We start from the raw sequence: 14,579 nt of genomic DNA, 5'->3' as shown, positions 1-14,579 counted from the left end.
CAGTTCTGGAGGCTAAAAGTCCAAGATCATGGTGCCAGCTTGTTGGGGTTCTGGTGAAGGCCTTCCAGGTTGCAGACTTCTTGCTCTGTCCTCATGGTGGAAAGAGGGGGGATTTCTCTGGAACCTCTTATTCAAGCTATAGCAACAAGGCTCTATGCCATTGGATCCTGAAGCTAAATCAGTCCAAAAAATGCTTGAATTTTATTTCTTCCCCAGTTTGCTTATTTAAAATATATATGGGAGTGGAGAGTATAGCTCAGTGGTAGAATGCATGCTTAGCATACACAAGGTCCTGGTTCAATCCCCAGCACCTCCAAAAAAAGTAAAATACATACAAACAAAATTTACTGTTATTTTGAGGAAGAGTTTTTTACAAATACATTAAGATAACTTTTTAGGTATTTAAGTATTTTAAATGATTTTTATTGCTAATATAGACTTTATTTTCAAAGGAAATAAGATATATATTAACTTTAATCATTGCTTAATTCCTTTCCTCCCTCTTTTTAACAGTATGTGATTGTAAGTAGTAAGAAGATCCTTTTCTATGACAGTGAACAAGATAAAGAACAATCTAATCCTTACATGGTTTTAGATATAGAGTAAGTATTTTTATTAGAATATTTAGGAACTTCATCTTTTAAAGTGTAAGGTAGCACTGTGACCTTTTTGTCAAATTAGTGTAATTTATTAGTCATATGGTATATGGATATACTCACGTAGTATGCTCCCATACTGTACATACAGTATCTCCTATACGATCATTACATTTTCTTACATTTGCTTAATACAGATGAAAGTCTGGGATATAGAGTTGGCTAAAATATCTTTATTTCATGGGTCTTCACTGTGTTGGTTTCTGAAACTAATTAGAAAATTTCTGACTTACTGGAAATTCCTCAAAATCTCAAGAAGTGATTAAATTTATAGAGCAAGATATTCTCTGACTTTCTAACAAGGGCCAAAGTAGTCAATTTTAATTTCTGACGTAAGTATAGGGTAACTAATATAATTTGATCCTTTGTAATATTTTATTCCTTTCTTAAAAATCTTTTATAGCAAATTATTTCATGTACGACCAGTTACACAGACAGATGTATATAGAGCAGATGCTAAAGAAATTCCAAGGATATTCCAGGTAAACACAGTTTGTCTTGCGATTGGTTTGCTTTGTTGTTTTTTTCACCTTTATATAGTCTCAGCATGACATGACATAACAAATTTCTTTATTCTTGGGCCTTTTTAAGATTATCTTTCAATTTTAGTCCCATGTAAAATGGTTCGTTCTTTTGCGACTTTCCTGTTTGAATGCATCTTAATTCTTCTCCACGTTTTACTTGTTAAATTAAAGTCTGTAGTGTGTTTATATCATATTTCTAGCCTTTGCTATCCTTTTGCTCAAGATTGGTTATAACGTTTTTTAAGCATGAACTTTGGTTTTATGCTTAACTCTCTAGAAAGTTAAAAAAGTTGCTTTGTAAAGTTAAATATTGCACCCAGTATCCCTTTTACTTCCAATTTTAAAGTGAAGCCAAATTCTTCCCATTATTACTTCCATTTTAAAATCAGTCAAACCAACAATTAGTTATTGGATTCCTTCTGCGTAAAAGCCATTGTGTTTGGTGTACTGTGGGGAAGTTGGCTGCTTATTTTCTGGATGCTTATACTGTTTATTTGGAGTGAATTAAACATCCTTTCCTCTTTTCTTTCTTCCTCAATTCTCCAAATACAAATCTTTTCAATTAAAGCTGTATTTGCAGTTATCTCCCAGTTCTGTTTTGAGAATCATAAAATACCCATTCATAAAATTGCTGTATCTCTTCAGTTTTATTTTGAACACTCCTGCCCAGAAAAACTTTTTGACCCTCGTCAAGTACAGATTTACCTTATGCTGGCCTATTGTGATAAAATTGCTAAAACAGAGGAAGATAGCATGGAGAAAATAAGGAAGCTCTGTTTGAACAGGATCAGTTCTTTTGAAATGTGAACCAAAGTGACTAATGACTTTTCTCATATGTGCTCTTGATTAGGACCTACTAACATTTTGAATGCCAGATGCATTTTCTTCTCATTGAATAGCTTAGGCTAATTCCTTTTTTTTTTTTAAGATACATTATTGGTTTAATTATTTGCCAGAATTTCCCCATATCTATTATTTACTTCTGTGTTAAAATGTTAGGCACTGTGTGATTAATTTTGGTTTAGTTCATTTTTTTTTTAAATTGAGTTATAGTCAGTTTACAATGTTGTGCCAGTTTTTGGTGTACAGCATAGTTTTTCGGTCATAAATGAATGTACATATATTCGTTTTCATATTCTTTTTCACCATGAGCTACTACAAGATCTTGACTATATTTTCATGTGCTATACAGTATAAACTTGTTCATCTATTCTATATATACCTGTCAGTATCTATAAATCTCGAACTCCCAGTCTGTCCTTACCCGCGTCCCCCCACCACTAGGCTAATTTCATTTATACTATAAGAATTATTACATACAAAATAACTTATGTTTGAAAATCGTTGATTGTTCTTTTTGGTGTTTCTAGATTTTGTATGCCAATGAAGGAGAAAGTAAGAAGGAACAAGAATTTCCAGTGGAGCCAGTGGGAGAAAAGTCAAATTACATTTGCCACAAAGGACATGAATTTATTCCCACTCTCTATCATTTCCCAACCAACTGTGAGGCATGTATGAAGCCATTATGGCATATGTTTAAACCTCCTCCTGCTTTAGAGTGCCGTCGCTGCCATATTAAATGTCATAAAGATCACATGGATAAAAAGGAGGAAATTATAGCACCTTGCAAAGGTAAATAGTAAATTACCTGCTCCATCAATATGATTTATGTTCAGATCATTTTAAACATACTAATTTTTTTCAAATATTTCTTTATAGTGTATTATGATATTTCATCGGCAAAGAACCTATTGTTACTAGCAAATTCTACAGAAGAGCAGCAAAAGTGGGTTAGTCGGCTAGTGAAAAAAATACCTAAAAAGCCTCCAGCTCCAGACCCTTTTGCACGGTCCTCTCCTAGAACTTCAATGAAGATACAACAAAACCAGTCTATTAGACGGCCAAGTCGACAGCTTGCCCCGAACAAACCAAGGTAATAAATGCAAACGTTAAAAATTAAAGTGTTTTTAAAAATATTTTGCTACTTATGCTCAAATTACAAACTTTCCTAGCTACAGTTGTCCTTTGCTTGGTATTTTCATGATCTCTGGAATACCAGATGTTTGAAACTATTTCAGTGTTCATGTCTCGTTCATTGATACAGATGGATGTAATAGAAATTTTTTTTTTAAAGTAGTTTAATTTATTTATTTTAGGGTTTTTTTGTGTGGGGGGGGAGGGAGGTAATTATGTTTATTTATTTATTTACTTTTTTAAGAGGAGGTATGGGGGATTGAACCCAGGACCTTGTTCATGTTAAGCATGCGCTCTACCCTTTTGAGCTATGACCTCCTCCCTAATAGAAATTTACTTACTCAATCACACACATATATAAAAATCAACCAAAAATATATAAAGGGCTCATTTTGTCATGTTTATATATATAATTACAATATTTTAGGATTTTATAAGCACATTGACTTAATTGATTATAGTAGATAGGATGCACACACAGGCCTTTAAGTGTCAGGTACACGCATTGTTTTCCAATATTGCAAGCCTCTTAAACCTCTTATGTTAGATGACTTGAGGTCAGGACTGAAATCTTAAGTCTTAATTCAAATCTGTAAGTTTAAAATAATACCTTGTCTAGGATTTAAAGAGCAATGTAGATAAGCTTTAAAAATTCAAATGTTAATTAATGGGTATCATGGGCATTTCTTGCAATTGAAGTGGTGTTGGAAATATGGAGTAAGTTTAGAGATGATTATTATTGCACAAAAACATTTTGGTGGAGCCATTTTCAAATAACTACATTATAATAATTTTTTATTCAGAATAACCATTTCATGGCTTACTAGCTAATGCAGTATTTATAAATACATATTGGTATTCATTGAAATGAGCGTGAAGATTTGGTTAGCTAAAGAGTAAAGTATACACTTAGATCCAGGATCTAATTTCAGGTGTCCTTTTTGTTCCCTAACATAGGATGTTCAGTATATGAGTAACAATGTGCATTGGCTGTATTACCAGAAATCTTTGCATTCTAACCACATCTTATATGAAACTTTTCTTGAAACTAATATCTCAAGGAAATAATCTAAAATGACAAAGGTAGAATTAGTGTTTCAACAGTGAAAATGTTTTGAGTTTTCGTGTGAGGTATGATAAAATTAAATACTATAGAATTAGCGATTATATGAGAGTAATTCAACTGAAGAAACTCAAAGAATTCAGAGATGCCAAAGGTCCTTCCATGTACCTTATGCAAGACATCTAAAAGTTAAATTTTATATTATTAATATTGTAGAACAATTAATGCAAAACTGCCAAGCTCACTTACAGATAATTTTCTTGCCCCCCCCCCCCCCCCAATTCAGCATTATGGTCTATTTGAAAGCACATTTATTTTTGATTTTTGTTACTTTTTTTTTTTTTTTTTAGTTCTGGGCCTGCCCTTCGAATCATTCTTCATTGATTTTTTTAATACATTTTGCATAGCAACAGTAAGTAATAGGGATTTTTTTCCACAACTATGCATGAAGATAAAACTAATATCAAAACTGACTGTAAAATGTATAGGGAATTGGTTTGAAATTTTTTAACCTAATATGCTTTTTGAAGTTTTAAATGTAAAGATAGGCACATTTGAAATATGATTTGGTATTTTATTATGCCTCTGTAACATTACTTCCATGGCTTTTAACATCTGTGCCTCCATTGCTTCATTAACTCATAAAATTGTATCTGTGTCTGTCCTCATATGAATAACCCTACAGTTTGCATTCCATTTTGGTTGTCACATTTTAAGAGTAGCATACACAAATTAGAGGTTATTTAGAAGAGAATTATGGAGGAAGTAGTGGGTCATTTGAACATTTGAAGATGTTTACACATGTGGCAAGTGAAGGAACTAGATATTTTGGTCTTCTGAGGAAATGATTTGAAAGGACAGGCGATCATCAGTAACAATGAAGATTTAAAGGATTTTTCCTCGGAAGAACTAAGCAGGAGAGGCACATTTTAAACTCAGCAGGAAAAAATTATCAAGCAATCAGATTTCCAAAACTGGAAGAATTGGCTTGCTCTGGAACAGTGATTGCCCTGTGTCCACAGGTTTACACCTGACTCAGGTGACTGCTTGGCAGAATGGTTGAGGGGCAGTGCTCCTCAGTGTGTCAGTGTGTGTGCAATCTAAAGTGGAGGAGCTTGGTTCTAGAGGAGGCTCGAGCATTGGACTGTGGGTGACCTTTATTATCCTACTCATTTATAACATACTTCTGTAGACAAATGGGTAGAGCTTTAAAGAATTGTCCAAGAAAACCTAGAAACAGAATTTCTGGTGTGTATCACCAGTAATTTAATATCTGGCTCTTCATTTGTGTTTATTTAGTTTTAGTCTTAGCACTAGTTTATCTAGCTTTAGTTGAATTAGTTCACATAGTGTCTTTCTTAGAACAAATGCTTGGGTTTATTAGGCATCATCAAATATATGTATTTCTATACACACTAAAACATAGTACCCATAAATAGTCACCTAATCTTTCTTTTTTTTTATTTTTTAATTTTGCCTTAGTGTCTTTCTTTGTTAACAACTGCATCATTACATTTTTTCCTTTAGCTTCTGTGACATTCTTGGTTTTGATTCTCCTCTTAACTCTGCTTCCCTTTTTCTGTAATGAAGTGTTTTAAAGGAATAATTAAGTAAGTGTTAGCTATTATTATATAAAAGCATTTTTGAGGGCATATTATAAAATGCCAGGCACTCCTCTGAGCGCTTTAACTGTACTAACTTATTTATCCTCATAACCACCCAGTGGTTTAGCTATTCATGTCTCTATTTAGCAGATGAGGAAATTAAGGCACAGGAACATTGTGTGCCAAGGTCACATAGCTAGTAAGAAGCACAGCTGTGAGTTCAGACCCAGGTAGCATAATCCAGGTCCTGCATTCTCAGCTGTAATACTCCCCTGCCTCACAGTGATTCAAGTAGATGTTAATGAATTGACAGTCTATAAAATGTAATACGTAGAAATGGTATTCCAGAGGAATGTTTTCTTGGTAATTTTGAATAAAATACTCTGCTAGAAAGTAAGAAATTTGTGAGTAAAATGCTGACTTTTGATGACAGTTTGGAGAGATCCTAATTTGTTCCAATTAAAGACCCAAAATACTGGTCCCTGCTGAGGGCATTTCTTTTTAATTATTCTCCTTTAAAAGATCTTTTTTTTAACGTAATATTTAAGCCATGTAGAAAAATATAAAGCAGAAATGCAACAAATACTCATTTATCCAGTTTTAAAAAACAAAGTGTTGTCAACACAGTTAACTTAAGGATAGGAGAAGCTATTATTTTATCATTATCTCATCTTTATTCTTTTCCAGTTCTAAATATTAGAAAGTAAATAATAATGTTATATACAAGTTAAAGTGTCAAAAATAAATCCATAAATGAAGTAGAATAGGTGAATATGTATCTGACCTTGGATTGGAGAAGAATTTCCTAAGAATAAAAGCAAAGAAAGAAAATAAAGTCAAAGATTAACTAACCAAAAATTAAAGCCTTGTAAATTTTAAAAACAGCACATATTTTACCATATATATGAGGAAGATGGGTTAGTATCTTTGTGCATATAGTTCTTATATAAATCATTAATAAAAAGATTGACTCTTCCCAGCATAAAAATTAGTGTGGAACATGCAAGCATTACCATAAATACGAAAAAATGATCAACCTGATTATGAAGCAAAGAAATTAAAATTAAATTAAAACTATATTGTAAAACCATTTTTATCTGCCAAACTGGTAAGGATTACGAAACTTAGTATTGGTGAGATGTAAAGAAACGGGTGTGCTCATGTGCTGCTGGTAACTCAAAAGTTAAATGCTCCCCTTCTGATGCAGTCTTTGGCGATAAGTTTCAGCAGCCTGAAGGGTATACCCATTGATCAATTAATGAAGGAGACAGACAATCAAGCAGATAATTACAGTACTGTTTAACAATGTTATGGGGGAACAAAGGAAAGCATGGAGAATTCTGCTATTAAAGCATCAAGAAAGTTCTCCAAAAAATGGAGGATCAGTAATTTCCTAGGCAAAGAAATAAGGGAAAAGACAATTTTAGGCAAGATGTTATGTACCAAGGCCCTGGTTGTCAGAATTACTTATGTGTTTGTAATGTTGTATTGGGTTAGGGTGGGGAGAGGGTATTGACATGAAGTGGTAGAAGGTGACACTGGAGAGAAAGCTCTGAGCCAGAATGAAAAGGAGCGTGTTCACTGTGCTATAGGAGTTTTGATTTTGTTCTAACAGAAGTCTTTCAACAAGAGATTGGTTTGTTATACTTAATGAGATCCTGAACTGAAGTACTGACAGTGAAAATGGGGAGAAGGAACCAAGTTGAAGAAAGATTTCTCAAATTGAAATGACAAGAATTAGACGACTGGAAGGGATGAGGGAGAGGTTTTAGGGAAGTCTGGCGTGCATTACACTCACAGTCCAGTGATAAGATTTTTAAAATTTGAAGATTGTGATGTGGGCACACACACATGCTTCGAAGGTTTTGGAAGGATATGCAGATTCTTCATAAAGTGTGCTAAAACTGGGGCTTGGACACCCAGGAAGGCCTGCTGATCTCAGTCTCCCAAGTAGTAGAGTTGACACCATAGCTAAAAGGTACTTTCTATGTAAGCCTAAGAAAGTGAGTGTGTACTAGGCTGATGTGTGTTAAGTGGATAAATAATTATATCCGAATTTGTATGTTTAGTCAAATATTCTGTATTTAGCACAGTTTGAAATAGAGTAATTTGAGTTGTTTTTCTTTTACTTTTAAATTAAGGTAATCATCCATCAACCTATTCTTTCAGTGATTCTCAAAGCCAAGCAGCTACATCAGAATTCATCTCAGGTTTTTTATTTTAAAATACAAATACCTTCCCGCCTGCCGCCCCCTGTTTAAGTATATCAGACTCTTTTGGGGTGAGGCCTGGGAGTGTGCGTTATGTATAGCATTGGATACATCATATACACTACATTTTAGGAACCCCTGACACAGTGATCACAGATGAGATTTGGGAACCAGGTAAGTTCCTTGGCACAAATGTATTCATGAACATCACAGTTATAAATAATTTTAAAAATTACTCCTGTTTTTAATGGGAACTTATAAGAGTGGAAGTAATTGAAAACAGTCATTCTAGAGTGGACCACCAGGAGTCCACAGAGACCATTCCCTGGACCAGGGAAAGGCTGATGTCACCAAGAATCACCCAGGGAGGTGGTCAGACAGAAAGATCCGCCGCCCCATCCTCAGGAATGCTGATTCAATAAGTCCAGAATGAAACTGGAGGATCAATTTTTAACAGGCATTCCAGGGGATCTCTATGAGTAGCTAAATCTGGAAGCCACTAGACAGGGATCCCCAAGGTACAAATAAAAGAATTCCAAACAGTATCAAAGGCACCAGTTGAGACCAAAATGTAATAATTTGCAGTGAGACATATCTGTGATGTCTTGTTATTTCTTCACAACAATGGAAGAGAGAGAAAGTAGAATTATAAGGGTTAATGATCTACACAGTAACTGGGAATGATAGTGGCATTGAGTTGCTGACCAAATCTCACCTTCTGATTCCATGGTTTAAAAACAATGATTAAAACTAAAACACACAACACATAAAAAAATTACTCCTATTTTTTAAAATGAAAATGACTGTATTACTAGAGGATTGGATTTGAAAGGAAAGACCATATATACTCTGCTCTAAGTCCAATTTATTTGGCCAAGATCAGTTGCTAATGCTGCTTATCTACCTGTGGTTTTTCCCTTGTCTGTGGTTTTTCATGGAAGGCGGAACTTTTGGTGGCCCACTGAGCAGGTAGAGTCCTGCTGGAATTGAGAAAGCTATGTTCTTAGTATGACTCTCCTTTCAGACTGGGATTTATAGTTATGTTCTGGGAAGATACGAGCTGACAGTCTGGACACTTTTGTGAAGGGAATGTTGAACTTTTATAGTTCTTAAATCAAACTGGGCATCAGGATGGTTATTACATCTTCACTGGGACCCAGTGGGAAGAAGATTGTGTCTTATCCCTAAATATTATCTCTGTCCTCTGTTCTCTGGTATTCTGGAAAGTGTACCTGGCCAACATGATTATATGTATTCGTGTATAAAGAGAAAGATTTCCCTGTGTGAATCCATCTTGATTTTAATTATGCTGTTATCAATGAAGGGAAAGTTAAAATGCTTACTTACAGCACATTTGAAGTGTAATGTCTAGATCATAGCATATCAAACTGCTGTTTTGCAAGGGTATTAGTGTATAAATTTGCAAACCTCCTATTTCAGATTGCTTGATTTGGCATTTAAAGACTGGGATTGGTCATTTGATGATATTGATGGTGGTGATGATGATGGCGATGTTTTTGATTTCTGAAGAAGTAAATGGGGTAAATCAAAAAATGAAAAATGAGTTGTTTTAGTATTTCCAAGTAGTGCATGTGGTTTGCACTTTGGGTTTTCATACCTTTGACCAGTTTGAGATTTTATTAAGTTGTATTTGAGAGTATATATTTGAAAAGTGGTTTTCAAAAAAGTTTCTAACTAAAATTTCCATGTTAAGTATAAAAGTAAAATGCTATGTTCAGATTCTTTATTGGCTATATATTTTCAATACAGTTGGGATTATAATTTTTTATCTTAGGAATGAAACATATAAAAATAACAAAAGGAGCTAATTCTGGTACTTTCTGTTCATTCCAAAGAAGCCATATTCAGAGAAGTAAAATTTACAGTGTTTTCAAGTTCCTACAGCTGTGTTAGTTTGTGAACATAGCATGGGGTTCCTTTCTCCCTCCTTCCCTCCCTCCCCCCCCCTCCTCTTTCCTTCTTTCTAACTTGTAATAATTGAAACCATAAAAACTTTGTAAGTCTAATAAGTGCTGTGAAATAGCTGTTTCTGATTTGGCTTTTTTTTGTGATGTGAATGAAATGTTTACTTTTTGAAAATTTAATGTTACTCTTGCTGGAGGATGCTAACAGTATGCTGTGAAAGCTCTTGTGCTTTTAGAAAATGTAAATAGGTTAATAGTGGCTAAAGGAGATTTGAATGAAAATTGAACCTCATGAGTTAAACCTTTTACATGGAATGGATTTAAAAGAAGTAATGTCTATCTTAACTTAAGTAACACGTTGCAAAATATATACTTAAATCATGTCATAATAGAATCTGTTTACAACCAGGATTTAGAGTATTTACATATATTTACTACAACAGTGTGTTTGTTCCCATTTCATATATTTAAAAAATGTGGCATAGTGTCAGACAGACAGTCAAGTAGAACCCGGCCCATAAGTCCACTCTTCTTTCAGCTGCATGGAGTAACTGGCAGTTAAAGCCCAAGTCAGACTTACATTCACATGAGTTAGTCAGTGACATATTATCTAACCCTAATAGCCAGTTAACTGTATAAAACTTGTGTGTCGTGTTTGTGACCAATATGAGAAAATATGAGCAAAAATATAATTGCATGTACCTAAAACTAAGAAAAGTAATGCAGTAATATATCTCATGCATGATTTAGGTGTTAAAAGTATAGTAGTTGGAAGACTATATAGTTTAATGACGTAAATGGAATGCCTTTTCAAAGAACTGATAACAATCTCTTAAATTATTTCACTATAACAACTACCTTTATTTTCCTTTTCTTTCTAGCTAACTGCCTTCTGTGAATGCAGTCATTATTCAAGGTGATCATATTCTTCCAGTTGAAACAAGACTGAAATATGATGGCCCCAAAGTTATTAAAAAGCTATATTTTCCTGAGAGACTGATACACATACACACACATACATATATATATATATATGTGTGTGTGTGTGTGTGTATATATTCCCTGTATTCCTGCAATATAAATTATAAATCTTGGATAGATTTGTTGGGCTCCTTTGGAGCAGCAAGTTGAACCAACAGTGATTGGTTAGTAGAATAAGAATATCATGTGCAACTCTTCCCAACTTGCTCCATGAAGCTCTCTTGGCAGTCACTCACACTACACGGACTGAGAAGAGTTAAAGTTGAAGAAATCATCCTTGCAGCTTCAACAGAGAGATTTCACCAGCACACCTGCCAGAAGAATCTGGGAATGGATTCCACTACACTGATAGAGACTGCATCTTCAAGAAGTGACCATTATACTGTGTGTGTGTGCGCACGTGTGTGATATGTATATCCTCTCACACACAAGCACACACGCACACATATGTATAGTACTGTAATACTGCAAGAGGGTTTTTTTTTTAACTTCCCACTTTATTTTTTTATAAACATTAATCAGATATCATTACTTACTGCAGTTGCAACTATGCACTTGTATAAAGCCATACTGTTGGAGTTTGTATCACTCATTTGTGTGTACCTGATGGAAGCTGCATGTTCATATTTAAGCAATTACTGTAACAAGAAGTTTGAAGTTAATTATATCAGTTTCCTAATGCGTCATAATAGGCAACTCTACCCATTTTGAATGCCTTAATTTAATTTTTTTCAAAATCTCAACCCTTTTCTGTATTTAAAAAAAGAACAAGTGTTTACCAGCTCTTAGGATGCAAATTTGCTTTGCAGAAGAAAAATAGTGCACTATTTTTACACGTAATAGTTATCAATGTCAGCCTATTTTGATTGTATAACAATTTTTTTTAAGTATTGGTGATAGAAACAGTAATAGATAGTATTGGAACTAATATATCTTTTATGTATATCTATTATTCATCCAGCCTTTTTTACAGACCTCAGTATTAGTGTGTGACTATGAAACATTTTCTTTGCTTTTAATTTACTGGCTACCCTAGGTGTGTTTTTATTTCTGATAAAGACATTTGTGACTATTTTTACATTTTCACATTCAAGATTCAAAAAATTATCTCGAATTTAAAAAAATGAAGACATACTGTAGATATATTTTAAATATTTAAATGTGATCCATTAAACACACAGCTGTGTATGGCAATATTTCAGTACTGGGTTAAGAAAACTGGTGACTGGGAAGAAGTGGCCTTAGAGGCACTTAACTTGATTTTTATTTTTTTAAATGCTGTTAAAGTTACAGTTTATGCAGGACTATTCCTGCTATATTTCTCATTCCAGAAAAGTATATGTTTTATACTGCTACAGTATGCATCGGTGATAAGAATTAAGTAAAAAATGATGTAGTGTTTTATCAGTCTCTCTTTATACACATTCACCTACAGAGTTTGGTGTGATAATGAAATATATCTTCTAATATTTCAATGAAGGAAGTGGACATTTTTCATTGATTCCTTCTGGGGTCAGTGCAGAAGTGTTTTAAGAGTTGGATCCCCAATTACAGATACTGTTGTGGAAATTGAAGAGTGGCCTTTGGCTACAGATGTACTGAAACTGAATCTTGTTACTACATTTTCCAGTCTGCACTCTTTCATGCTGTCTGTGCTGAAACTAGATATGCATGCCATTTCTCTCGCAGGTATGTTCTGGTTTTGGGGGCACAGCTATTTTTTTTTTAAGTGAAATTAAAAAGTGAAAAATATATAAAATTTATATAGAATAAATATTTCCATTCATTAGACTTGTTAAAAGGAGACTGAATTAATATTTTATATAAAGATTTTGTTACACTATGGGAGGTTCTATCATATTATTCTGAATTGGAGAGTATATATATATATATATATTTTAATAAACTTTATTAAGGTGAAATAATTTGAAGTTTACACATGAGTAATTGAAACATTTGAGTAAACATGGCAAAAGTTTAAATTCTGAATGCTGTATATATTAGGGAATATGGAGAATCATGGTGTGATGCAACTATACAGGGAAAATTAATGTGAAGTTTTTTTATGGAAAAAAATTACTCTAAGGGGCAAAAAAAAAATCTCTCCATGGAGATTCTTCACATTATATGGTTTGAAATAAGGATTTATAAGGTTGTTTGTCCAACTAATGGAAATGCGCTTAATAAAAAATTCTGACCTTGGGTAAGAATTTGCTTTATACTCTGTTGCTGGTTTCATATACGTACACGAGTGCATGCACCATCCAAATGCTCTCTTCCCACCGCTCACTAAAGATGATGTTGACTTGGTTGAAAAACCTGATTTTGTGCCAGCTTCTCTTTTTCTTGAGGCTCCAAAGCTTCCAAGATAAATGTAAGACCAAAAGTTGCTAATGTCCTCACACCTGATTTCTCCTAGAGCCATAAATACCTCCTTTTGAGAACTAAGTAGTGATACTGGGATTTTCTCAGTTGGATTTTTTACTTTTGTGGGAATAATGAGAGTAGAGGGAAAACCGGTGCCAGGATTACTGTTAAGAATTAATGTACAGTGCATTTTTGAAAAGTATTAATTAAAGAAATTCTATCTAGAAGCAAGATTTTTTAAAAAAATCTATCTGAAAGTTTAAAATGCTCTCACTAAAGGATAAGTATACCAATAAATCTAAAGTAAAGGTTATTGTTTTTAAAACTAACCAATGCTAGAGTTACACCATTCTGTTGCTGACGGGTCTCCTTTATACCAGTTTATCTGTAGATCCTCAAGAAGAAACTCTAGGTTGCCAAATGACAATTTCAGAAGTTATGCTGCTGCTGTTAATCTATTCTTCCAGGATTCGGGTGGTAAATGGAGAAACTTAGACACTATATTACCTTATTGAAACATGCTTTAAATAACATGTTTCTAAAATCTGACGTGGGCAAGTCACTTCGGAGTTTCTCAGCCTGTGTCGTCACTGCTACTGACTCAGCTCTCCTCCCGTGGAGTAAGACTTCAGTTTCCCTGTGTTGTGAAGATACCATAGTTGGTTTGTAAAGCACTTTGAAGATAAGCACTGTATGACAGTGCTGAATATTATGCTTGGGGGGCCTCTCCGTGATTCCCTTCCCCATAATAATGAATTTTGTTTGGAACTGTAATAACTTATGAACTGCATGGTTTAGATAATCATAAATATTTGATCAGCTGTCCCCTTGAACGAAAATCGTACCCCCCTGGTTTTTTAAAAATTTTGTTGCATCTTTGTAGTAATGTAATTGTATTTTATGCCTGCTTTTTATATTAAAAATAAATAAAAGAAATTGAGACAAGCATTTTCATACTTTTGCTGTTAAATAGTCCTGGAGTGCTGCAGCCTTCTAAAATTTACTTCCAAAATTTGCCTTCCCTAAGATGGGTATCGCAAATAAGTCTTAACTAAGGGTACAGACTTGTAGAATCTTCAGCCCTATCATTTAGTCCATGGAGAAACAGGAAATCGAATTTCAGCTAGGAGTCTGTCTCTGATTTAATGTCGGTATTTAAGGGCCATGCAAACCTGAGAATCTCATTTGAGTGTCGAGGATAAGGAAGAGGGGCAGGGTGCCTATTTTGTTAGGAATATTATGCTGACGTGGTTTTCTGGAAAGCATTTCTTTGGT

At 34.0% G+C, this 14,579-nt stretch overlaps 1 protein-coding gene across 8 annotated transcripts in view; it reads left to right on the top strand.

The window, feature by feature from the left end:
- Positions 1-14,252, top strand: part of ROCK2 (Rho associated coiled-coil containing protein kinase 2) — a 123,896-nt gene extending 109,644 nt beyond the window's left edge. For 5 of the 8 annotated variants that reach the window (XM_032497032.1, XM_032497031.1, XM_032497036.1 and 2 more), the window contains 6 exons: positions 514-602; positions 1,060-1,138; positions 2,551-2,812; positions 2,900-3,113; positions 9,472-9,572; positions 10,838-14,252. In XM_032497032.1, coding sequence (XP_032352923.1) covers positions 514-602; positions 1,060-1,138; positions 2,551-2,812; positions 2,900-3,113; positions 9,472-9,559 — 732 coding nt within the window. In that variant the 3' untranslated portion in view covers positions 9,560-9,572; positions 10,838-14,252. Of the gene's footprint in view, positions 1-513; positions 603-1,059; positions 1,139-2,550; positions 2,813-2,899; positions 3,114-4,567; positions 4,630-9,471; positions 9,573-10,837 lie in introns of all 8 variants that reach the window. The other 3 variants (XR_004326118.1, XM_032497033.1, XM_032497035.1) reach the window with 3 other exon arrangements.
- The last annotated feature ends 327 nt before the right edge of the window (positions 14,253-14,579 follow it).

The sequence above is a fragment of the Camelus ferus genome, chromosome 15, assembly GCF_009834535.1.
Source record: "Camelus ferus isolate YT-003-E chromosome 15, BCGSAC_Cfer_1.0, whole genome shotgun sequence".
Taxonomy (NCBI): domain Eukaryota; kingdom Metazoa; phylum Chordata; class Mammalia; order Artiodactyla; family Camelidae; genus Camelus; species Camelus ferus.
This window is presented reverse-complemented; position numbering and strand designations above follow the sequence as displayed.